This window comes from Eleutherodactylus coqui, chromosome 1 (genome assembly GCF_035609145.1).
Source record: "Eleutherodactylus coqui strain aEleCoq1 chromosome 1, aEleCoq1.hap1, whole genome shotgun sequence".
NCBI classification, from domain to species: Eukaryota; Metazoa; Chordata; class Amphibia; order Anura; family Eleutherodactylidae; genus Eleutherodactylus; species Eleutherodactylus coqui.
In genome coordinates this window covers 477,862,732-477,888,872 of record NC_089837.1, presented here as the reverse complement: position 1 = coordinate 477,888,872, position 26,141 = coordinate 477,862,732, and the positions used below count along the sequence as shown (strand labels likewise).

The 26,141-nt window shown below is 46.4% G+C and overlaps 1 protein-coding gene across 1 annotated transcript; it reads right to left on the bottom strand.

Moving 5' to 3' along the window:
- Window positions 1-3,845: 3,845 nt before the first annotated feature.
- PYM1 (PYM homolog 1, exon junction complex associated factor) lies at window positions 3,846-18,490 on the bottom strand. The gene is made up of 3 exons (XM_066584853.1): window positions 18,217-18,490; window positions 6,557-6,650; window positions 3,846-4,686 (listed from the first exon to the last, which is right to left on the bottom strand). Exons 1-3 carry the CDS (start codon window positions 18,287-18,289, stop codon window positions 4,239-4,241), a joined length of 615 nt encoding a protein of 204 aa, XP_066440950.1. The 5' UTR covers window positions 18,290-18,490; the 3' UTR covers window positions 3,846-4,238.
- Window positions 18,491-26,141: the final 7,651 nt, after the last annotated feature.

Genomic DNA, 26,141 nt, shown 5'->3' with positions numbered 1-26,141 from the left:
CCCTGGTCATTCCCAACGAAAAAAAGCAAAAAGATTAAAAAAGAAATTTCTCCGCAGACGAGACCGTCTGCCTCCTACGACACTTAGCTAAAAACTGATTAGCCTCATGTGGGCAGGAGGGGATATAGTCTGCAGGAGAAGTTAACATTTTTTTGTGCTTAGTGTCACCTCCTAGTGGCAGTAGCTATACCCACGGTCGTGGCTGCGTCCCCAACTGACACGAGCGAGAAAAGATGTATTTATTTTTTAGATTTACGTCAGAGAAGACAATTCAGCTGCATTTGCCGTGCGTGTATACAACTGGGACAACCCCTTTGTATAAGGCAAGCAAGCTCCCTGCAAAGAGGTTGTCCCTGTAGTAGCTCCTCTGCAAAACCCTTTTCCCCATGCACTGACAAAACAGTCATACGCACCTCGCCCCCGTGTTCTGTGGCACTACACAGTCCTCCACTCCTGTGTTTGTTTACAAGCTGCAGTCCCGCCCTGTCTACATAACAGACACTGCAGCCAATGACAGAGCTCAGTGTTCGAGCCGTGAGCTGTCAGTAGCTGTGGCACCTGTGACATCCTGTAAACAGGGCGGAGCAGCCTTTAAAAGTGACATCAGAGGGAATACCCAGAGCGGTGGCGCAGGACACATGGGGAAGGTGCTTTACAGAGGAGCTTCAACTTGGACAAGCCCTTTAAAACATATCCATAAACGACACACCTGACAGCCATCAAGAGGGGGACCTTGGAGACAAAATAAAATATTAAATAAATAGGCACCTAGTCCAGTGCCAAGAAGAGTCAGGGCTCAGTGGTCTACCAACAGCAAGTATCTCGCTCCAAAGGCAGGGAGCGGAGAAATCTCCAATCCCAGACTTTTAGCTACATGTGAGCAACGCACATCTGATCACACCAATCCAATGGTTCCATATTAATTAAGTAAAAAAAATAAAAATACGGACAACTATACCCCCAATTCTCATCTGATTTTCAGACGAGAGTAGCACCTCAGACAGCACATGGGTGGGATATCCAAGTTTGGTCCAATGCAAGTTGCGCCGAAAGTTGTTTTAGACATAGACTATTCTTAAGTGCATTTTTCGAGTCCTCTAAAGAAGCCTGTGGAAAAACAAAGCAGAACAAAAAAAAAAAAAAAAAGTTGAGTAGATTGCATTTTAGAAAACCAATATGAACCTCCTTCCCTTCTCCCAAAAAAAAGGACACTGTTCATAACTCCCTATTGATCCATATCCAACATCTGTCTAACTTTTTTTCTGCTAAATTAATTTACGTCTCGCGGTCAGTCAATATGACTCTTTTCTTACAGTCCATGCGCTCTGCTGTTCTCTATGAGACTGAATGAAAAGGGTTAGACCAACTGACCGCTTGCCGACTTCCTGGGCTGACAGAGCAGGAACAGGGAGCCTGGCAAGTACAAAAGATTACACCTCTGTCCTATAAACATCAGAACTTTGTTTATGGTGCTTACAGGAGCCGGTTCCATTTAAGTCATCTGTTTATGTTCGTTTTGATCAGGGGTTCTGGTAAGATGGCGCAGCCTGCAGCGCCATTTCTGTTGTCAAATATAACGAAAGCCTGGCGGCCCCTACAATAAGGTCTGTTAGGATAGGTTTGATAACGCAGCTATCAAATTTCATTATGCATTGCAGGGCATGAGACCAATGTCTTTATTTTGCCATGTCTACATACCATTCATAGAGGATAAACTGGCATCCATTCTTGCTGCAGCTTCTCTCCATGCATACTTCTATACAAATCATTTAGTTCCCCCTAGTGTTTCATTATGGAATGTGCACCGCACTGAACATCCGCAAACGTTTTCGGTGTAACGTGAGGTTTATTACACCTTCTATTTTATTAAAAAGAAGAAAAAAAAAACACAACAAACAATAACAAACAGTACGATACAGTTCAAATAAATGCAACGTCGATGCCCCCAACACAAAAGGAGAGGACAAGAGAGCGTATGAATATGACACAGAAGATACTAAAGAAGTCCGCACATAATAGATGGTAGATGATCCTAAATTACTCACACAGTATACGTACTCTTATGTGTACACGCGTACGTCACCTGGTTGGAACTTTATCAAACATTATCACAAAAAGAAGTGGACTGTACATTAGAAAACGGGACTTTGCTACAATCCGCTTCTTCAATGTGCGCATTCCTCGCAACACCGTAGCTGCATTCATGTAGAGCTGCATGTTAGAACTATGCAGGGTTTCAGGCTCTTGTATTGTCCCTCCTCCTTCCTGCATTAAGGTTAAGGCGCTTTTTCACGGAACGATTAAAAAAAAAAAATCCTGCAATTTTCGAATGTGAACGGTAATCGTTCAATGTAAACACAGCCGACGATGACTTATTCGCTTATTTTTCATTCTATGCAAGCATAAACAATCGTTGGCTCATTCACTTCTGATTCCACCGTTCTCATTCACTGGTATAGTCAACAAACCGGCCTGTTAAAAAAAAGAAAAAAAAATCCCAAACGATTTTTGTATTGAAACTGACCGCCCGAACAGACTGCGTCATCGTTTGCTCGGGCGAATAATTTCTCGCTCCGTGTAAAAGTATCCTTACTGGTAGACTATGATGGTACGGTCAAGGAGAGAATAACGATCACTACAGGTGAAGAGCTCGAATACCATTTTTCAAAACGCTAAAAAATATCCGTGCGCTGACCGCCATGACAGCTCAACCTTAAAGGAAGGGAAGTGGACGGGAAGAGGTCTTGCTGACCATCTGTGTCAGGGCACACTTTCTTATGTAACATGAACTATAGAAAACAGACATTTTATTTTTCCGACTCTTCTAAAACAGGTGATAGGACATTTCTTGTAAACATTTGCATACTCATTATGAGGTGCACTTTATATAGGTATAAAAAAAACCAAAAACAATCCTGTAATGGGATATATTAAAGTGGGCCAACATGCGCAACATGATATATTGGCACTCCTAGCTGCAAGGAAGGAACTGCTCCTGTGGTACTTAAAGGGGCTGCCCCACAAAACATTGTGTATAGTTAGAACAGTGCCTCCTGCTGTTTTTACTGAAGAGTCTTTGCGTCTTTCCACAGGGGTCAGACCTACTTAGTCTTGCTTCTCTGCAGTCTTACTCCACATGTCTCTTCTGATATTAGAGAAGACATAGCAGCATCAGGACACTACACATCCAGTGGAGCAGAGAAAAGCAAGACTGAGCATGTGTGACCACCTGAGAACATTTAGTGGTGGTCACAATAGAAAAAGCAGGTGGCGCTATTCTAACATCAGTCTTGGATTATCCGGGGGAAAAAAAAAGTTTATTATGAGCTGCATTGTGCAATAAACAATATTTTCCTTAGGACTATCCCTTTAAAGGAGTATCCCCACCATGGAAAAAGTGATAACATATTACTAAAATAGCCGAAGCCACCTTGGCCCCCCCTTGATCTCAACATCAGCACCGATAAAGATATGGCATAGCCTAGTGATATAATATGCCAAAATATAAGAAAGGAATACCCCTTTGCCAGTATCAGTTTTAAGTAGAAATATTGTATGAACACAAGCGCCCGTTAACTTTTACAACCCCCCCCCCCCCCCCACGAAAAATGAACAAAAATATATATATATCAGGCACCCCAAATTTGGTAAAATGTAACACAGGTAAAAAATGTGTGTGTATGTATTGATGTACCAGGGGACATACATTTTCCTTAAGATGACATTTAAGCTTAAATCTGATTTTTTTTCTAATTTCTGTCCAAAACATTCTGCTCCACAAACCATTAACAGAAATATGGTAAGTAGGTAAATTATACGTTTTGCTATCGAAGAGATACATAATGTACTAATTATTGCTTTAATTTTGTATAGCGTCCAAAGTTCAGAATTCTCTGCAACCCAAAGACCACGTGACACATCTAGAGACTAATCTTTCATCGGCATAATACAAAAACGTGGATGGGTGTGACGTAACCCCACAACTGCACCATGGAGCTCTACTAAATGTGGTCTTCAGATACGTAAACATGATAGTCTATTCACATTTATCTCTGTGGATAGTATCTTTCTCTTCACCTAAGTGCTAATGAGCTGGAAATTAGATCTCCAATATTAGATGTCCTTTGGGAAAGCAGAAACAGCTTTGCCTGGGAACATGAATTGAGTGGGAAACAAAGAAAACATAAACCGCTTAATATGTCCTCTGGCAGTCTAGCCCATGATGGTTGCTCCTTCTTCTACAAGTCCAGTTCCAGGTCCTCTATCTCTTCCTCTAGGGCTTTCCTCCTAGCCAGCTTTTCTAACTGCTCTTTGGAAGGCTGCTTGATCTCTCCAGAGTCTATTTTCTGTTGTAGTTCCTCTACTTGCCGAAGCTTCTTACGCAGGTTCTTGAGTTTCTTGGCTTTCTCGGCAGCAGTGTTTTCGATATTGACGTTGTCCTTTTGCACCACGGTTTCTGAAAGGTTGATCTTCTCCATGTCCTGCCTGACCTCTTCCACCGCCTCTCGCTCTCCTTTCTCTTGCTTCTTTTTCTCTTTGCGCTTCATTTTTCTTTTGGCCGTTTTAGACAAAGCGGTTTCCGTCTCCGACTTGGTGGACTGTTGAGTTTTGTTAGCAGGGGCCTCAACAAGTCCAGGGGGAAGCGAGGGCTTGCTTTTGAAAAACTTGACATACTTGTTTTCATACCTGTAAGGACACAGAAAGCAAGAAAAAAAAAAAATGCATCAGAAGGGGGTTTTCCGATTTACCTCTTTGATTTCCGGCCACATTAACTTCAGCTTCCATTCTCAACCACCCTGTTTATCGTGCAGCGAATTCTCTGCCAGCGCAAGGAACACCCTCCTGCCTCAGACTACCCACAAACTAGATGCTTCGCCAGGCAGGCTGCGCACGTGTAGTTAGAACTCCATGGAGTTGCACTGCGTATGTTCTTAAGGGCCTGTTCACATCCCTGCAGTAGCCGATCCTGTACCTTCCACCGTGTAATTTCCAATGCTGATAACATTGTCACACAGCCAAAGGAAGAGGAAGGGAGCCTGATTGACATGAAACAGGTGGAAAAAGTTTCTAGTAGTGCTGTATCACACACCCGCCCTTGAAAGTTGGTGTACGGCACCAAGGTTACTAATGTATTTGGTTCTTGTATTTGGAATTTGGTTGAGGTGTTTTTTATTGTAAAATAGAGAAAATTATTTTAGATCTTGGAATACCCCTTTAACTGTAGAAAAAAAGTGAAAACAGCAGAATACCTTTGTACCTACATGCATGTTATAAATTAAAAAGGAGTTGACCATCAGCCAAAGCTAGATTTTTTTCCATATCCAACACTGGTATTGCGTCTCAGTGATCACTTAAATGAACTGCACACCAACATTAGACACGGACAAGAGCGGAGCCCATTTATGGCAAGCAAGAAAAAACAAAAAAACCTTTTTTATCATTTAATACAACCCCTTTAAAAAAGTGACCTCAGCAAGGGAAAGCCATAGCATGCCAGGGATTCCCCCACAACGATTTGCCAGCTGTGAATACGCTCTCTAGTACTGTACATATGACCTCAGTAGGGATGACAAATTTTTAGCAGCAGTGGACCATGGGCCGGGAAAAACGTAATACAGTATGACTAAGTCCTTATAGGGGTTGTCCCACGAAATAAAGTTATGCTCTATCCACAGGATAGGGAATAACTAGCTGATCGGTGGGAGTCTGACTGCTGGGACCCATACATTGCAATGAATAGAGCATTTTTTGCACGTAGGCGATCGCTACTGCATTAAGACACCCGCTGATCAGCTAGTTATTCTCTATCCTGTGGATAGGGAATAACTTGATTTTGTAGGACAACCCTCTTAATGGGAATCTGTCACCGGCTTTATTCTGTCCCATCTGAAGGCAGCATAAACTAATGACAAGAGATGCCGATTTCAAATGTGTCACTTTTCATAAAATCACTGCAGACAGGAGCCGAGGTTGTAGTCTTGGATGTGTGCGAGTGGTTGGCCAACCCGTCCCTCTGCTGCTGATTGATATGGTTAACTACACCGCATGCGCACATCATTTCAAGGTTGACCTCGTTCAGTCTAGGGGCTGTTCACATCACCTTTTTAAATTTATGTTTAGTGGATACGTTGAACGTGAATAAAAAAATAATAAAAAAAAAACTTGCACAACTGTATACAGGATTAAACGTACATGTATTACATGTATTTTTTAGTGTATACGCGACACATACAGCCATACACCCGTGTCTGATTTTACAATAAAAACACACTTTCACTGGAAAGTCTTTTGAAAGTCAAAACTAGTCAAAACTAGTCAAAACTACGTTTGACCAATTACAGTGAACAGCCACATTCATTGCAGCAGAGAAAGTGATTTTATGAAAATTACAGAAATTAAGTGACCTGGTGTTGGAATCAGGGTTTCTGCTGCCCTCGGATAGGGTGACATAAACCTGGTGATGAAAATATTGCACACCTACTTTGCATTTATTGTATCTAACCACTGCCACATATCTTACAGATGTTATATTAGAGACATGACGACGGATACATACACAGGGACTTCTTCTTGAGGCACGTATCCCTCCTTCACTTTTCTCTGCTTCCTCCAGGTGCCATCAGGACGCTGAGTAGCTGCTATGTACTTCCCTGTAAGAAAAGGAAACTATGTATTACAAGACGAATAATGCCTACAATTATACAATAATTCTCAATATCTGTCTAGGAGTCATCAAATATATTAGATTGTTAAAAAATATCGACCAACATAAGCCTTTTCAGGTACAGTAAAATGGGTTGTACAGGATTAGAAAAACACGGCTGCTTTCTACCAAATGCAACCCCAATCAATTTTTCTGGCAAATGCCTACTGAGTTGGCCGATGCTGGGCTGCGAGACCGGTGGCCCGCTGGAGGTCATTTTCTAGAGCTCGGATAGTGCACCTCATCACATAAGAGAATAGATACCGGTCCTGAGGCTGAGTTGATGCCTCTTCTATAGTCCTATCCAGCTGTCCTTGAGTAATGGACCATGTCTTGGCATCTACTCCATGCTCTTGAGATTGTGCCGAGAGACACAAACTTCTTTGTAAGGATGTGGCATCCCGGAGGAGCAGAACTACCTGTACAACCCGATGTAATTTACATCTGCACCAAAGCAATCGCCTATGCTTCCCTAAGGGCGCTATTACACAAACATCGTTTACGCTCGGGTCATAGCACTACTTTACATTCGTGCCAGTCTTGTGCGTGCGGCACCAGGTGAGATTCTCCCCCATGGGAATAAGCCCTTCGGCTGCTATTATACAGCAGCGATTCTCTCCCGATATATGCGATCGAAGCTCTGCCAATTGTGGCAGCACGAGGACTCGTCATGCAGTTGGAATTAACGAGTGCAGGTGAACCATGGCCAAGCATGCACCCTGCTATATTCATGTGTATGGGACTACGAGAGAGAGACGAAATACAGCACTGTAGGCGGTCTCCAAGCTTGATAGAGATGAATGGAGAGGTGGCACCTTCTCCATTCATAAAGGGGAAAGAGGATCCCCATTATAGTGATGGATGGGGATCCCAGAATCTGCACCCTACATACCCAATGTGATCGCATATGCCCTGCATTCCAAACGCAGCCATAGAAAGCAATAGGGCTGTAAGTGGAGAATATGCAGTATATCAGAACACGCTGGGTTCTTTTTTTTCAGAGCGTAATATATGCAGTAAACTTTTGCAAATGTGAATGGAACAATAAAAACCAATGTACTTTCATTGCCACCATGCACTGTGTATTACGCGTGCGTAATATGCAATTCAAACACGTTCGTGGAAGCCCGGCCTGAGGCTAAGGGCTCACTGATGGAAGTGTATGCTACCGCGTATTAGGCACATGGGTTTTGCGCACATAATATACAGTAGAGTTCTCAACATGGACTTGAAATTGTGCCTCTCTCACAGCGCGTGAAATGCACTCCTTTACACACGCCAAGATGCTGTATGGGGATTGTCAGCATGCAAGTACGTAATGCATCGCGTGGTTCTCCGTGGGAGATACACGTGCGGTACGCTGCCAAAAACGCTCATGTGAGAGCGCTTCGTTATGGGTCCACAAGATTCCCGACTGCTGCCCGGCCCTTCACTGCGCCGCTGTGTATCCATGTATCCAGAATTCTGCTTATTTGATCACCTTGTCTCTAAGAAAAAAAAATGTAATAAAAAGCGAACAAAAAGTCGCATCTACTCCAAAATGGTACCATTAGAAACTACAGAATATCCCACAAAAAATGAGTCCACGCACAACTAGGTCGATGGAAAAATAAAAAAAAGTTATGGCTGTCAAAGATGGCGGCAGAAAATAATAAAATATATATATATATCTTTAGAAAAAAAACACCCCTATACAAAATTTGGTATCGTAGTAATAATACTGACCCATAGAAAAAAGTTATTGTGTCATTTTTGGTGCAGTTTGTGCGCCGTAGAAACAAGACCCCTCTCCCAAAGATGATGGAAGTTCACGTTTTACTCCACTTAGAATTTTTTAAACCTTTTACAGTACATTATATGGTACCATCGAAAAATACAACTCGTCCCGTAAAAAACAAGCCCTCAGATATTTAAGTCGATGGATAACAAAGTTGTGATTTTTGGAGAGGAAGGAGGAAAATTGAAAAAAAAAGAAAAAAAAAAAAGAAAAAAGGGCCATGTTCCTAAATGTCTCGACTGCTGTTCATGGGTCCTGCACGTTACTGCAGCGTTGAGATCGCGAGATGCTGTCCAGGGCTGTGGAGTTGGTGAGCCAAAGCTCTGACTCCTCCATAGATGAGTCACGTCTAATGACCACTTTACCATCCTAGAATGGTAACATTGGGCTTATGATAAAATGATCCAGCGACCTCCCACATCCCACACCCTAGTGACCAATGTATGTGATAAATAGGGGATTAGAGGAATAGAACAGATTTATATGAAGATACTAAACTTTCCTAAATTCCTATAAAAGGAAATATGTAACCAATTTTGCACTGAATTAAACCAAATTCTATTCTATATTTATTTAACATGGTATATTTAACTCAATACTATAATTATCTATATATAACTCATTCCAACCAACTCCGCCCTGCTATGTACGTCTGCCTAATAAGACTGGCCTACAAACACAATACACTGCAATACTCAAAATAAACAAAAAGATATGACACGTTTAAAAATCCCCCTTCCTGTATTTATAATAAAATATTTGGTATTTACCCTTGCAAATAATGTATAAATTATCCTGCACAGTGAACATCACAAAAAGAAAAAAAAAACAGAATGTCAGAGTTGCAATACTCTTCGGAGCTTGATGCTTGTTCGAGTATTAGCGTACTCGATGGTGCTCGTTACTCGAGCAAGCATCACGCCATGTTCGGCCCCGCCCTAGTTTTTGGCTCCTCCCCACTATGACGTGTCTGTTTTGGCCCCTCTCCGCCGCAGCACGCGCGCCAATTGCAAATTGAGGGAGGGGGAGAGGGAGACCATACGAACCAAGAAAGAAAAAAAAGCTTGGCAGCGTCTTAAAGGGGGTTCAACTATTTCTGAAGATCTTGGCCCTACCCAACAAGTATGTGCTGGCAAACAGTCGCTACTGGGGTCTGACCCTGCAGTGTCACAGCTACACTTTATTTAACGGGGACTTCCAGTGACTCCCCACTAAATAACTGTCTGCTGAGCAACACTAGTGCCACCTCCATATCTCTGCCCCCTTATGGCGATGTGCCAACCGTGGGTACGGTCTCAAGCCGCCACTTTCTGCAAGTTGTTCCTGGAGCATCTACTTTAGCACTTGTCGGTTTTTCCTGCGCTGCTAGTCCTTGACATACACGTAAGCAGACTGATCCCTGGCGCGGCGCCGTATCGTAGCGTTACGGAGATCGGATTTCATTCCATTGAACTTGTCCCTACAAACAACAAGGCACGCATCAATTATTTACCGGGCGCTGCGGCACTTCAGTCTGAAACGGTCATCACTGGAGGAATGGATTAACGCCGCTCAAACTGGATGATGGACTGTCTCCGGACAGATGTTGGCTGTAAAGGACCAGGGAGAGGGGGACACACAGGGTTTCGACATGACCGACCCAATGTTCCCACAGCAGATAAGCCGCTGCCAGAGGGATCTGAGAGCAGCGTATTCCCCTCTTCCCACGGAAATAAACTTGCAGATCTTAGGTTTACACAGAATGGAAGCGCAGTGGACTTTCCACGGCAGCCGGAGAACCGCGCCTCAGAGCTGCAGTTTTAAGGAAGAATGCTTTTTTTGCGCGGCGGTATATTGCGCTGTACTTCTTCCACCTGCACGGTCATTTGCACACAGGATGGTTAATCAGCACCAGAGGTGTTCTTTTCCTAGCGGTGTTCCGCATCTCCTTGCATCTTGCGCCCCCATCACCTTCTAATACACAGAAAAGTAAGGCCTGCTGCGTTTCTGCTTTACCGACAAACGAAATGCCCGCGCAAAATACGGAGATGTAAACGAACTCATTGAAATCAATGGGCTGTACTCTCTGCGTATAAGTCCGTGTGAAGGAGCCGGTAGGGTTGAGTCTGAGAGGAAAGTGTCCAGATATCTACCTTGTTGTACTGACTGCACACCGGGTACTGTATTATACACGGCTTAAAACACGTAAGCATCGCAGTAAGAACCCTGCTCACTTAACCCCTTAGTGACAGCACCTATTTTGGCCATATGGATGCAACTTTTTTTTTTTTTTGAGGTGGGGGGATTTTTATTTCTACTTTTTAAAAGCCACCACTTGTTTATTTTTCCGTTGTCACGGCGGCACCAGGCTTGTTTTTTGTGTAGCGAACTGTAGTTTTTATTGGTGCAATTTTTGGGACATATAACTGTTTTCTTTGCTTTCTTTCACCGTTAATCATGCAGCATAAATGACATGCTAGAGTTTCCCAGCGGACTGCTGCAATAACGAAATTCGCACATTAACTTTTTTTTTTTTTTACGCCATTACATTCAAAATAGCATAACTTTTTATTTTTCGTGGGTTGAGCTCTGAGGGCTTGGGGGTTTTTTTGCTACCGTTTTGGGGTACATACAGTTTTTTTTTTCTTCTTTAAATCACTTGTGTCGCATTTTTATGGGAGGCAAAATGAACAAAATAAGCGTTTTGCCGCCATTTTTTTTTAAGAGGTCTTTTTAAATTTTTTTGGCCTTACAAGGTAAATAGTGTATTCAATTTATTATACAGGTTGTTACAAATACAATGATACCAAAATGATTTTAAAAAAAATATATTTAATTGTTTTTATACAAACAAGAAAAAGTGCGAGGAAAAGGGCGTCTTGATATAAATTTTTTCACATTTTTTATGTCTCTGAAAGGGACTTGAAGCATAAAAGCTCTGATTTCTATTATAATGCACTGCAGTACTTCTGTACTGCAATGCATTATCGCTCACAATAGTAATCATAGGCCACAGCAGGCCCGGACACCACTTCTCTTGTTTTGCATCTTTTGCTAGTGTCCTTGTCACAACTGGAAGCATGAGGCGGTACCCACAACTCAATCAGGTTGCCACAGAACAGTCACCAGGGCATGGGCCATTACCGCAAGAGAGCTGGACAAGGCTGCAAAAGGACTGGTATCTACCCCCTTGTACGAGGAGCATGGCGCACTCTTCATAAGTGAGAGCAGGTTCACACACGTGACAGACGAAAGCGTCTAGAGATGACATGCTGACCATCATGCTACCTGCAAACATCATCCAGCGTGACCAGTTTGGCGGTGGGTCAGTGATGGTCTGGGGAGGCATGTCAGTGGAGGGTAGCACAAACCTCCATGTACTAGCAAGTGGTACCATGACTGCTGTTTGACTTTCAGACCCTACACTGGTGCAGTGGCCTTCCCCGAGCTGCTCCTTGGTGCCCCTAGTGGTCAGAGTGTAGGTGCTCTTGGGAGGCACATTGCCCAGCACTGAATCTGCTGCTGCCACAAACTATCCAGGCATTCAGTGATGTCCTCCTCCATGCCTGGGAGGAGAGCCTCCAGGATAACATCGGCCATCGCATCAGGAGCCGGGTCTACAGGTACGTGGGGGTCATTCACACTACTGAGTCACATTATGAGCCGCTGTGATGTAATTCACGCAAATTGGTTTCCTGAGTGATTCTGAATTTACCCCCCCAACTGGTTGATGATTTTGGCTTCGATTAAGGCCGGCTCACAAGAGTGTGTGGAAAAAAGCTGAGTATATAACGCAGCATGTTACCACTGCGTCGCCGCATATGACAGTATCTCACGCACGGTTATCTGCAGTCTTTACCAGACTGTTATGTGCCATCTTTTTTTAATTTATTTTTTTAAAGGAGATGTCCCGCGCCGAAACGGGTTTTTTTTTTTTTAAACCCCCCCCCCGTTCGGCGCGAGACAACCCCGATGCAGGGGTTAAAAAAACCACCCGCACAGCGCTTACCTGAATCCCGGCGGTCCGGCGTCTTCATACTCACCTGCTGAAGATGGCCGCCGGGATCCTCTGTCTTCATGGACCGCAGGGCTTCTGTGCGGTCCATTGCCGATTCCAGCCTCCTGATTGGCTGGAATCGGCACGTGACGGGGCGGAGCTACACGGAGCTACACGGAGCCCCATAGAGAAGAGGAGAAGACCCGGACTGCGCAAGCGCGGCTAATTTGGCCATCGGAGGGCGAAAATTAGTCGGCACCATGGAGACGAGGACGCCAGCAACGGAGCAGGTAAGTATAAAACTTTTTATAACTTCTGTATGGCTCATAATTAATGCACAATGTACATTACAAAGTGCATTATTATGGCCATACAGAAGTGTATAGACCCACTTGCTGCCTCGGGACATCTCCTTTAACTTCCCACCCTGTCGCTTAGTGACATTGCGTATAAACGCTGCACATACGCAATGTAATTACGAATGTACAGCGTTTATCACGCACCCATACAGAACAATAGAGCCCTGTCATGCATAATACGCAGTAAAATAGAACATGCTGTGTCCTCTGGTATTATTGTATCTTGATGCCACCAGAACTGATGGGTGGAGAGAAGGCTTAGGCTGTTTGCCAGCCATGACACGCCCCCAGTAGGTGATTAGCTGCAGTCGGGTGGCGTCTAGACACAGTGGCATGAATGTGGTAACAGCGGTGCGTACAGCAGCTCATTCCTCCCTGCACCCCCCAGCCCCTACACAGCAGTTGTCAGCTTCGCTGCCGGCTGTGATGTAGTACTTGTGCAGCGGATGGAGCCTTCAAAATTGCCCGCTGAAAAAGTAAAGTTTGGTCGGTAGAGGGGCCAGTCACAGCGCTGGGCAGCACAGTCCAAAATCCCCCCCTCGTCAATGGAACTACTGTCAGCGGCACTCACAGTCCTGGATAAAAGTGCAATTCTGGCAGTATGCATCGCCGCCGGCAACACATACAGCGGCAGAGCAGGTATGCCTAATGGAGCGCTGACATGCAAGCGCAGGGAAAGGGGGAGGCAAGCGAGCCAGTAGCAATCCCCACCTATCTTTTTTTTTTTTTTTTTATCACTGCAAAACAGTTACGTTTTTCAATGGGACTTTCTATCTCGGAAAAAAAAACAAACAACACGCTAGGTGGTAAAAGCCGTTACATGTCCGGCGTCTGCTACTCAATGCAACATCAGAAGGTCCTGCAGCCAATCATCTACTGGGAGGCGTGTTCTGGCTGTCAAAACAGCCTAAGCCTTGACTCCACCCATCAGTTCCGGTGGAGTCAAGAGACAATAGTACCGCTTCCCCCTTATTTCCCGATGCATGTATTATACGTGAGTGTGCGAGGGTCAATGAAAATCAACATCCTTTCACTGACTTCATTCACTACATATATTGCGCACGTGATACGCAATGAAATCACGCCCCTGTGCGCCCGGCCTGAACCGTTATTACACAATGTAGGTCAATAGAGATTTTCAACTTCAATCTGTCATCCATGGAGATCCGATGTGGGATTTAGGCTGCCTTTCCACTAGCTTTTTTTTTTTTAACGTTGCGATATCACTGCGTTTTTTTCACGTGATTGTCAATAGGACTTATTAAAAGTTGTTATGTTAAAAACGCATCGCACAAAAATCACAAGTTTGGTGCTTTGTGCACAACACGCTATAGAAAGGCGCTTTTGCCTGCACACGAGCGGAAATTAATTGCAATTTTCTGCTCACGGAGGGAAAAAAATCCCAGCATGCTCTATTTTTGAGCGGATCCACACGGACGGCTTCCATTGAACTCAACGGAACGCGTCCGACCCGCAGCCCTGCCGCAATTGACAGTGCGGAAAGATGGCAGATTCCGCATAACCGTCAGGCGATGATGCGGGAAAAGGAGTTTAAAGGGGTTGTCTCACGCCGAAACGTTTTTTGTTTTTTTTAAATAGGCCCCCCGTTCGGCGCGAGACAAACCCAATGCATGTGTTAAAAAAAAAAACGTTTAGTACTTACCCGAATCCCCGCGCTGCGGCGACTTCTACTTACCTTACTAGGATGGCCGCCGGGATCTTCACCCACGATGCACCGCGGGTCTTCTCCCATGGTGCACCGTGGGCTCTGTGCGGTCCATTGCCGATTCCAGCCTCCTGATTGGCTGGAATCGGCACACGTGACGGGGCGGAGCTACGAGGACCAGCTCTCCGGCACGAGCGGCCCCATTCACCGCACAGAAGACCGCACAGCGCAAGCACGTCTAAAATCGCCAGAAGACGGCGATTTTAGACGGATCCATGGCGACGGGGACGCTAGCAACGGAGCAGGTAAGTGAATAACTTCTGTATGGCTCATAATTAATGCACGATGTATATTACAAAGTGCATTAATATGGCCATACAGAAGTGCTGAACCCCACTTGGTTTCATGAGACAACCCCTTTAAAGAAAACCATCTGTACTGCGCAAGTCTGACAGCGAGTCGTCCAGACCATCCGCAGCACGGAAAAGGACAGGTACATGGGGCCCGATTCTGGTGCGGGATCCCGCCTCCGACTCGGTCGTGTGCAACGCCCTAAGCCTTCCTTCCATCTTTTTGCGCAGTGTAATAGTTTTATAAGACGACTACAAGGAAAAGCAATCAGCTGAAGAGGCGCCCAAGATGACGGCTCAGTGCGAGCAGCGGGGGGCTCAGAGCTACAGGACATGTAATGGCGCACTTAGCGTTCAAATGTGCGAGAGTGAACTGTAATCGTTTGGGTTAAACACGAGCCAATGACTGAATGAGGAACGAGAATCGCACACTTTTCGTTCGCCGTTCAGATTCAGCCTTCACACCGGCGTTGGGGGTCGGTTCAGGGTTTCTGTCTCTAAGGTCTATTTTTAGAGAAAATAAACTGGGGGGGGGGGGGGGGGGGGGGGGGGAAACAAAAAAAAACACGTGTCTGTTTTTTCCCCCCGACTAATTTCAAAGAAACGGAGAGGCTTCCATTCCGTCAGGTTTACGTGTTTTTTCTTTTGGACAGTAAAATAGCGCAATCCCTTGCACGGTCGATAAACCGAGTGACACACGAAGTTTTCAGGGGCAACTTGCACCGCGTATCAAATGCGCACCCCGTCCGCGTGCTGCACCGCCATTGCCCATCACATGTGACCCCGTCCGCGCGCTGCACCGCCATTGCCCATCACGTGCGCACCCCGTCCGCGCGCTGCACCGCCATTGCCCATCACGTGCGCACCCCGTCCGCGCGCTGCACCGCCATTGCACATCACGTGCGCACCCCGTCCGCGCGCTGCACCGCCATTGCACATCACGTGCGCACCCCGTCCGCGCGCTGCACCGCCATTGCACATCACGTGCGCACCCCGTCCGCGCGCTGCACCGCCATTGCACATCACGTGCGCACCCCGTCCGCGCGCTGCACCGCCATTGCACATCACGTGCGCACCCCGTCCGCGCGCTGCACCGCCATTGCACATCACGTGCGCACCCCGTCCGCGCGCTGCACCGCCATTGCACATCACGTGCGCACCCCGTCCGCGCGCTGCACCGCCATTGCACATCACGTGCGCACCCCGTCCGCGCGCTGCACCGCCATTGCACATCACGTGCACATCCAGTCCGTGCGCTGCACCGCCATTGCACATCACGTGCGCACTCCGTCCGCGCGCTGCACCGCCATTGCACATCACGTGCGCACTCCGTCCGCGCGCTGCACCGCCATTGCACATCACGTGCGCACCCCGTCCGCGCGCTGCACCGCCATTGCACATCACGTGCGCACCCAGTCCGCGCGCTGCACCGCCATTGCACATCACGTGCGCACTCCGTCCGCGCGCTGCACCGCCATTGCACATCACGTGCGCACTCCGTCCGCGCGCTGCACCGCCATTGCACATCACGTGCGCACTCCGTCCGCGCGCTGCACCGCCATTGCACATCACGTGCGCACTCCGTCCGCGCGCTGCACCGCCATTGCACATCACGTGCGCACTCCGTCCGCGCGCTGCACCGCCATTGCACATCACGTGCGCACTCCGTCCGCGCGCTGCACCGCCATTGCACATCACGTGCGCACTCCGTCCGCGCGCTGCACCGCCATTGCACATCACGTGCGCACTCCGTCCGCGCGCTGCACCGCCATTGCACATCACGTGCGCACTCCGTCCGCGCGCTGCACCGCCATTGCACATCACGTGCGCACCCCGTCCGCGCGCTGCACCGCCATTGCACATCACGTGCGCACCCAGTCCGCGCGCTGCACCGCCATTGCACATCACGTGCGCACTCCGTCCGCGCGCTGCACCGCCATTGCACATCACGTGCGCACTCCGTCCGCGCGCTGCACCGCCATTGCACATCACGTGCGCACTCCGTCCGCGCGCTGCACCGCCATTGCACATCACGTGCGCACTCCGTCCGCGCGCTGCACCGCCATTGCACATCACGTGCGCACTCCGTCCGCGCGCTGCACCGCCATTGCACATCACGTGCGCACTCCGTCCGCGCGCTGCACCGCCATTGCACATCACATGTGACCCCGTCCGCGCGCTGCACCGCCATTGCACACTATTCTTGCAGGAAAAAAAGGACCTGCTACCGTTTTTACGTCTCACAATATAGGGGGGGGAAAAAATCCCCAAAACAACAGGTAAATTTGGAAATAATCGCAGGGAGCTCACGCATTTTTCTCGCCTGTGTACGGCCTCATGTCCGCGGCCTTTTTCACATGTATTTTTACATGCGTGTCGCACGGCAGCGGGACGTGTGGTGAATGGAGTCAATGAAAGCCGATGGATTTGGTTGTGCGGACGGACACCGCGTGGCGATACGTGTGAGGAAATTAAAAAAATTTTTGTAAAAAGAAATAACATTTTAAAAAATGTCAGCATGGCGTCTTCTACGGCGTATCACGTGCGTCCGCCTTTATGATCTCTACGGGTGCACAAGGCAAACTGCCTGCGAAACGGATGTTGCTAGGATACAAGCATTTCTTTTAATGCGGTTATGGCTGCGAATGTCCCGTGTTACAATATGCATGAAAGAAAAAAATAAAATAAATAGTAATATAAATAGTAATTATATTATATATATATATATCACATCCGCAGGGGAAGGGAGGACCGATCGGCAGCGTGCTGCGCCGGGGGACCTAAACTAGTCCCAATAGGACAAAGATACATTTAGGTGGGGCTCATTCACACGAGCGCAGAGAATAGCGCCCATGAACTTCAATGGATTCCTTCACACAACTTTCGCTCACGTGGGAAAAATAAACGCGGCGCGTCCTCATCCTGGCGCGGATTACATGCCGGAAAAGCCGGGTGGAATCAACGAGCGGGCGCGAATAGAACGGAAATCTGCGCAGTCGCTGCATATTTGCGCACAAAATTAATGGATGTCATGCGCTTCGCTTATGGGCGGGTTTCAGCCTGTACATTCGCTGCGGATTCACGGACCAAAATACGCATACGCCCCCGTGTGAGGAGCCTGACCCCATGGGCGCAGTACAGAATGAATGAAATATATATATATATATATATACACACACACACACACACACACACACACACACACACACACACAGGTAGACTGGGACTGAGTGAGCGGCCATCACCCCCTCCCGGGCTGCACGGAGCGCTATGTGAGGCGCACAATGGCGGCAGCAGCGCGCTAGGCGCAGCTATAAAAGCCAGTCTTCGCCGCGCTCCCAGATACCGCCCGGTTATGCCCGCCCCCTCCCGGTGCTGCACTCACCGGACTCGTCGGTCACATAGGGAGTCGCCATCTTGGTCCTCTCACCACGTTTCCTTCCGACACCTGCTTGCATGACGTCACGCGCGGGTCATGGCAAAGAAGGCGGGAAGAGGGAGGAGGACCCGACCCCCAGACATGGCGGCGGGCGGCTACCCGCGGTTTATATCACCACCGTCGGTTAGCGCACTGCAGAGGACCCGGCGGGAGCGAAGAGAGGAGCCGCCCCGAGAGGGCGGGGGACACCAAACACCGTACACAGCTCCGTCCTAGAAACCGACTGTTTATATCACGTGACCCAGCAGCTTCCGCCGCGTGTACGGAGAGCGCAGCGGGCCAAGAAGCAGAGCTGCGCCGCCATTTTGCTTTATTTGTAAAGTTATTTGTAAAGGTTCTGCTCTCGGCTTGCTGACTGTTACCTATTAAAACATACAAGATTGTTGTCGTTTTTGACTCTTTTCTGACACTTTATTTTTATGTTATCTTTATGAGGAGTAGTTTTCTGCAGGTGCAGCTATGGGGCTTTTAAAGGGGTTGTCCCTTGAAATAAGAATCACAGCATAGGGGTTGTATATAGGTGATCAGTGGGTGTCCAACCGCTGCGACCTCCACTAATCACGAGGATGGGTATCGAAGGGTCACGCATGAATGGAATGGCGGTTGAGCGTGCAAAGATGGCGGTGTTCAAGCTCTTGGCTTTTTCCAGCAACCCATTGGTATGAAAGGGACGGTGATGCATGTTCGCGACTACTAGTGAACTATTTGCTGATCTTGTTTTGAACTCTGTTCTCAAGAATGGCGCGGATCCCATCAGTCAGACCCTACCAATTAATGAGCTATTCCCTATGCGGTGCGGACGGATGAAGGGGCTTGACGACTGAAATGCACTTACACCCATGGGAATGAGCCCCAATAGTGACACCTATAGTAGTCTAAGTAGTAATAGTGTCCCCCACAGTGGCCTCAATAGTAATAGTAACTCCCACAGTGGCCCCAGTACTAATAGTGACCCTCATAGTGGCCCCAGTAGTAATAGTGACGCCCATAGTGGCCTCAGTAGTAATAGTGACCCCCATAGTAGTCCCAGTAGTTATAGTGACCCCCATAGTGGACCCAGTAGTAACAGTGTCACCTATATTGGCAGAAGTAGCAATAGTGACCCCCATAGTAGTCCCAGTAGTTATAGTGACCCCCATAGTGGCCTCTGTAGTAACAGTGGCCCCAGTAGTAATAGTGACCACCATAGTTGCCCCAGTACTAATAGTGACCCTCATAGTGGCCACAGTAGTAATAGTGACCCCCACAGTGGCCTCAGTAGTAATAGTGACCCCCACAGTGGCCCCAGTAGTAATAGTGACCCCCATAGTAGTCCCAGTAGTAACAGTCACCTATATTGGCTGAAGTAGCAATAGTGACCCCCATAGTAGTCCCAGTAGTAATAGTGACCCCCCACAGTGGCCTCAGTAGTTATAGTGACCCCCACAGTGGCCTCAGTAGTAATAGTGACCCCCACAGTGGCCCCAGTAGTAATAGCGACCCCCATAGTAGTCCCAGTAGTAACAGTCACCTATATTGGCTGAAGTAGCAATAGTGACCACCATAGTAATCTCAGGGATGCTGCCCAGCCAGAGGCCAATAGCAACCTTCCCATTGCATCAGGAATAGGTAATCGGGCGTCATGAGGCCCCGGGTTTATTGCAGAAGGTGTATCTGGATACAGAATGTTATCTTTCTGTTTACTGGAGAAGCTTTTGGTATTTGTCATGCAGATATACCAGTCAGTATGGGGGTTTCTTTGCTCTGATGTCAGACTTCATTCAGTATACATACATAACTATCCATCCATGCCTGGTTAAGGGTGGTTTCACATCTGCAGCAGACTTCCGCTTTCCTGCTTCCTTTAGGGAGCAGGAAAGGGGAATCCCTGGGGGAATCCCCGAGGCTGAACAGTTCCGTCTCTGGACAGAACCGAACAGTGCTGGACGGACCCCATTGACTATAATGGGCTTTTCACCCAGCTGCCTAGCTTTTCCTTACGGTATTTTTAGCCAGATCTGTGATAGACCGCAGGTTCCAACATAGATGTTAAACAGGCCTTAGTATGATTTCTATGCACTTATTTATACTATGCACTTTTTTAAATCGCTTTTTCTGATGTGTGCTTATATAATAGACATTAATAAAAACTTAGTTATAAAAATACTTCAATTTGTGCAATAATAAAAGAAACATTTTATTAAACCGGTGAAATAACGTAATAACGCAAACAATGAAAACACACCTACGTAATATATCCCCCCCCCCCCGCCCCCCTTTATTACGCTTTAAACTATTTCCAAAGTAGTCGCTGCCTCCTTCTAGATGACTCTCCCTTCCCGCTGCCGACTTCTCACATGTAAGCAAAACAAATACTATTACTACACAAACCACAAGCACTGATGCACAATTATTTCCATGCGAATTAAGGGCTAAATGAAGTAACTACAGTTCCTTGTAATGTTATAGGACAGCTTAAAGCCACATGTAAGGTGTAGAGTACAACTGCAAGAAAAAGTCAACCCCTTGGAAGATCTTGGATTTCCACATTGATTACTAATATAATGTTCTCTAATCGTCATCTGAACCACAATTATAAACAAACACAATGAAACCATAACAATAACACACAAACGTTGTACCGTTCAAGTCTTCTAAGCTCAGGCTACATGATGACTTTGGTAGCGACAAAGATCACATGGCCAAATATCGGTAGTGGCGCTATCTCCCTCCATACAGCGCGGGCGTCAGCTGTTTATTACAGCTGACACCCGCGGGCAATAGCCGCGCTCGGCCGTTCGGCCGATCGCGGCTATTAACCCTTTAAATGCCGCTGTCAATTCTGACAGCGGCATTTAAATCCCCCGAACGCTGGTCGGGGGTCCCGTACGGCCCCTCCGCGGTGAGATCGGGGGAGCCGTGCAGGTGTCATAGCAGCCGGGGGCCTAATGAATGGCCCCAGGGCTGCCTTAACAGACTGCCTATCAAGCCATCCACACAGGGTGGCTTGATCGACTGCCTGTCAAAAAGCAGTATGACGTAATGCTATAGCATTACGTCATACTGCAGGAGCGATCAAAGCATCGCATGTTAAAGTCCCCCAGGGGGACTACAAAGTAAAATTAAAAAAAAATCAATAAAGTTTTTTTAATTGTTAAAAAAAAGTTATAAAAGTTTAAATCACCCCCCTTTTGCCATATCTATTATTAAAAAATCTAAATCATAAATAAAAATTTGTATTTGATATCGCCGCGTCCGTAAAAGTCTGATCTATCAAAGTAATGCATTATTTTTTCTGCACGGTGAACGTCGTCTGAAAAAAAAAATAAAGAACGCCAGAAATACACTTTTTTAGTTACCCTGTCTCACAGAAAAAAACGCAATAAAAAGCGATCAAAAAGTCGTATGTATTCCAAATTGATACTATCGGAAACTTCAGGACATCCCGCAAAAAATGAGCCCTTGCACAACTACGTCGATGGAAAAATAAAAAAGTTATCGCGCGCACAAAATGACCGCAGAAAATAATTGAAAAAAATTTAATATCTTAAAAAAAAAATACAAGCACTACAGCAAAAACAATACTATATAAGTTTGGTATCGTAGTAATCGCACTGACCCATAGAATAAAAATATCAGGTCGTTTTTGTTGCAGTTTGTGCGTCGTAGAAACAGGACGCACCGAAAGATGGTGGAATGTCGTTTTTTTTCCATTTCTCTCCGCTTAGAATTTTTAAAAAGTTTTTCAGTAAATTATATGGTACAATAAATAGTGCCATTGAAAAATACAACTCATCCCGCAAAAAACAAGCCCTCATACAGCGACGTCGATAGATAAATAAAGGAGCTACGATTTTTTAAAAGGGAGTAGGAAAAAACAAAAATTGAAAAAAGCAAAAAAGGTCCGTCACTAAGGGGTTAAATTTAATAACCTGTGGATCACTCTTTCACACCCCTAGTATGCACAATTACGTTGTGGTTGTGTGGGGTTCATATAAAGCGGGATCCCGAGTTGATTGTCTTTGACAGCTGACACCCACCTTCAACGGCCTCGATCAGCACTTACACTGATTGCGGCTATTAACCATTTAAAGGCTGCTGTCAATTCTTACAGTGTCATGTAAATGCCCCGATTGATTTTCAGGAGTATTTAAGTTCCCCCCTGCGATTATGGGGTGCTGTTCAGCTGCTATGGCAGTATGGGGCTTTCTGAAAGCCCCTAGGGCTGCCATGATGGATTGGTACATTAAATAATACCATTGAAAAATACAACTCGTCCCACAAAAAACAAGCCCTCATACAGCGACATCGATGGAAAAATAATAGATTTATGATTTTTTGAAAGTGGGGAGCAATAACTAAAAATGGGGAAAAAAAGGGCCACATCAATAAGGGGCTAACGGGAATCTCATCCAGAAAATGTTTCCTGCAGCTACAAACAAGTGTTTGCACAATGTTGAAGAGGAATGTTGTACTATTCCACCCTGCAAATGTGTTTCAGTTCATCAATATTTCTGGGATGCCTAGCATGCACAGCCCTCTTCAGGTCTGCTGTAGTAACCCAGAATTAATGGGGCCCCTCCATAAGTATGAATGTATTTGTCTTGTGCCTATGTTTTGTCAGTGTCTTCTATGTGCATGAAGTTGATGTGTATTGCACCTCTGCAGCACGGAATGGGTTACTGTCTGGGTTATATCTGAAAAATGTATCTTGTTGTTTGTCATGTGACCTTGTTTCATTTATGTGTTTGGAAGAGGTTCTGCTTTTGAGTCTGTGCAAGGTGCAGAAGTTGGATTGAGTGGAGACTTTTAGTGATTAGGAGAAATTGTGCATTGTCTTACAAGGGAACCCAGGATGGAGGAAGCTGAGTGATTGCCTTGTGTGTGCCCTGGGCCCAATTCACCCAGGCCTTCCCGCTTTTGACCTGGAGGACTAAGAGAGTGAGAGGAACCGCCATACAGCGCTGAGTGCTTTATTCCTAACAGTGACTGTTGACCAGTATAGAGCTGGAGAGAGTGAAGGAGAGTGGCCGGGATTAGAACCCCACAGATAACTGGGACTGTGGACTCGTCTGTCATCCTGTGATTCCTCCCTGTCACACCACCAATTTCGCCTGCACCAGTGTCCTGATGGCTTATGTAAATTGTATGGACTGTTAATCGTTATTTCAAGTAAACGAGCACTGCCGACCATTCCCGGCTTTGCTTTGAAACGTTTTCCTGTGTGTGGACTACTTTATTCAATCATCTGGATTCACCGCAGAGGATGGAATGGTGTCGTCACGAGTGAAAGGACTTAAAGGTAAACCACTACCAGGGCTTTCCTACGTGAAACTCCCCCAGCAGTATCTTGGACGGGTCCTCTGCTACCCCCCGGGGAGAAGATGTAGAGCCCCGTAACAAGGCCTCAATCTACCCCGCTATCCCCTCGGCTGTGGGCCCACTCATCGGACGCTGCTATGCCACAGAATCTCATTACGATTAAGGTCAGGACAGTTACTTCACCATTCTTAACCATAGGACAATTTCCACAGATTGTAAATGGAATTTCTTGAAGTGCCATCCATTTTTTGGGGGAGAAAATCCACAGCACTTCCACATAGTGTGGCCATACCCATAGGTCTCCTTCACATGAGCGTATGCGTATTTGCGCATGCATGAGTGTAGCATTGTTGCAGAATGGACTATGCTTTTTTGTGCGTACATCGGCATATTCTACAGTACTTATTGAGTCAGCAAGACATGTTCATTTGCACGCGGCAAACAAAGATGCACTGATTGAAATGGCTAATTAGCCTAATGAGTTCCAAATGTGTTCTTTTTCCAAGTGGAATAACGCAGCAAATTACACATCTCCTTACGTATTTTGCGTGCATTTGCGCATTCCCTATTGACTTCTATGAGGCCCTTTGGTACACAAATGCGGAGGAAAAAAAATAGAGCATGCAGTGTTTCTTTTTTAGAGCATGTGAAAAATACGTGCATGTGAACAAACCCATTGAAATCAATGGGTTCTATTCTCTGCGTATTGCGTGCGTAAATTCTGCAGACGCAAATACGTCAGTGTGAATCTAGTCTTAGGGTGTATCCACACGGGGTCAAAGTGCTGTGGAGTGTCCGCAGCAAACAATCCGGGGCAGATCTGTGGTGCAAAATCCTGATCGATATTCGCACCATTTAGCAGGCAAGGGAGGACTTGGAGCGTCGTCTCTCTGAGGCGGAAACCCATTGTATTTTGACTCCCACTCCGCGCTTAACTGAGAAGGAGAGAATATAAGTTACTACTGCTTGATTATACCAAAAAAACGACTATTGAGCTCCCAACATAGAGTCTTTGATCAAGGGGATAAAAATGGTCCACTATTAGCCTATCTTGCCAGTGAGGACAATATTATTCCCCCAATTGTAGGAAAACCGAGACACATCCGGGGCCATAGAATTTATAGCCCCAAACCCCTTGTGTTATTTAGCAGTATCCTTCGGGAGGGGATTTTGCCACCAACTATGCATAAAGCTTTGATAGTCTTGATTCCAAAGCCTGGGAAGTACACGGTGGATTGCAGTTCGTACCGACCTATCTTCCTACTCAATAATGATATTAAAATCTTGGCTAAAGTACTGGCAATGTGTATTAATAGGGCCCTTAGTCACATCATACACGCTGATCAGTCAGGATTTATGCCAGGCAAGAGTACAACTATGAATGTCGGAAGACGTTTTACAAACCTTGCGCTGTCTCACTCCAATCGAGGGGAAGCGTACCTTGGTCTTTATTGACTCGGTGGAGTGGAGATACCTGTGGGAAATGATGACTCGTTTTGGGTTCGGGTCAACCTTTATTAAGTGGGTGCAGATGCTGTATCATTTTCCAGGGGCTCAGTTGCGAACGAACACCCATGTATATAGGCAGATTTGCCTTGGTAGAGGGATGCGTTGGGGCCGTTTACAATACAGATCCAAACGTCAACGACGGTCACAGGGTGTCAGCTGAAAACTTATGAAGAGCGAGTGGCATTGTATGTGGATGATACTCTTCTGTTCCTGCAAGACCCGGAATCCTCTTTGGCCTCAGTGCTATCAATTACGGAGAGTATTCCGGCATAAGGGTTAACTGGGACAAAACTGGGCTGTAGGCAGTCGATGTCCCTGCGGCATCACTAGCCCTCCCTGCCCCCTGGAGTGGACAGATACTGTCACTTATTTGGGAATAGTGGTGTCAAGATCCACTGACCATTTTTACACAGATAATCTTGCCCCACTTCTGGACTGGGCAAGAGACATGGCAGCGCGATGGGCTTCACTCCCATTGACCCTTGTGGGTTGTATAAACCTAATTAAAATGAAGTTATTACCCAAATCTTTGTATATATTTCAGAACGCCCGTATCCTGATCCCTAAAAGATACTTTATAACTCTCCATAAAATACTCCGTATACTATGGCGGGGCTCAACCCCAAGAATTAAGTTGGAAACTCTCCGCCTGTCCACGGATGGAAGGGGGGGGGGGTTAGCCCTTCTTCACTTCTACAATTATCACCTGGCTAGTCAATTTGTATGTGTGGGGTGGTGGCTGTCATCCACCGATTATAACCCAGTGGTGGGACTCAAGCGCAGAGTGGTGGGCCAAGAATAAAGCTTGAGAGGTTTATTACTAAGGGGTCCAACCTCATGTATAAATGTCCTACCTGCACCCAGGTAGATGTCTCTCAAAATCTGGAGCGCTGTTTGATACCTGGTGAAGCAAAAAAGTGTTCTCCTCATACCCCTCTATTGTGCAACCCCAACCTCCCGCACTTACAATCTATGCCTGATATAGTCTTCTGGAGACACCATGGGATCACTACCCTCTCAGATGTTGTCGAAGGTGGTGTTTTCTGCACCTTTTTACAACT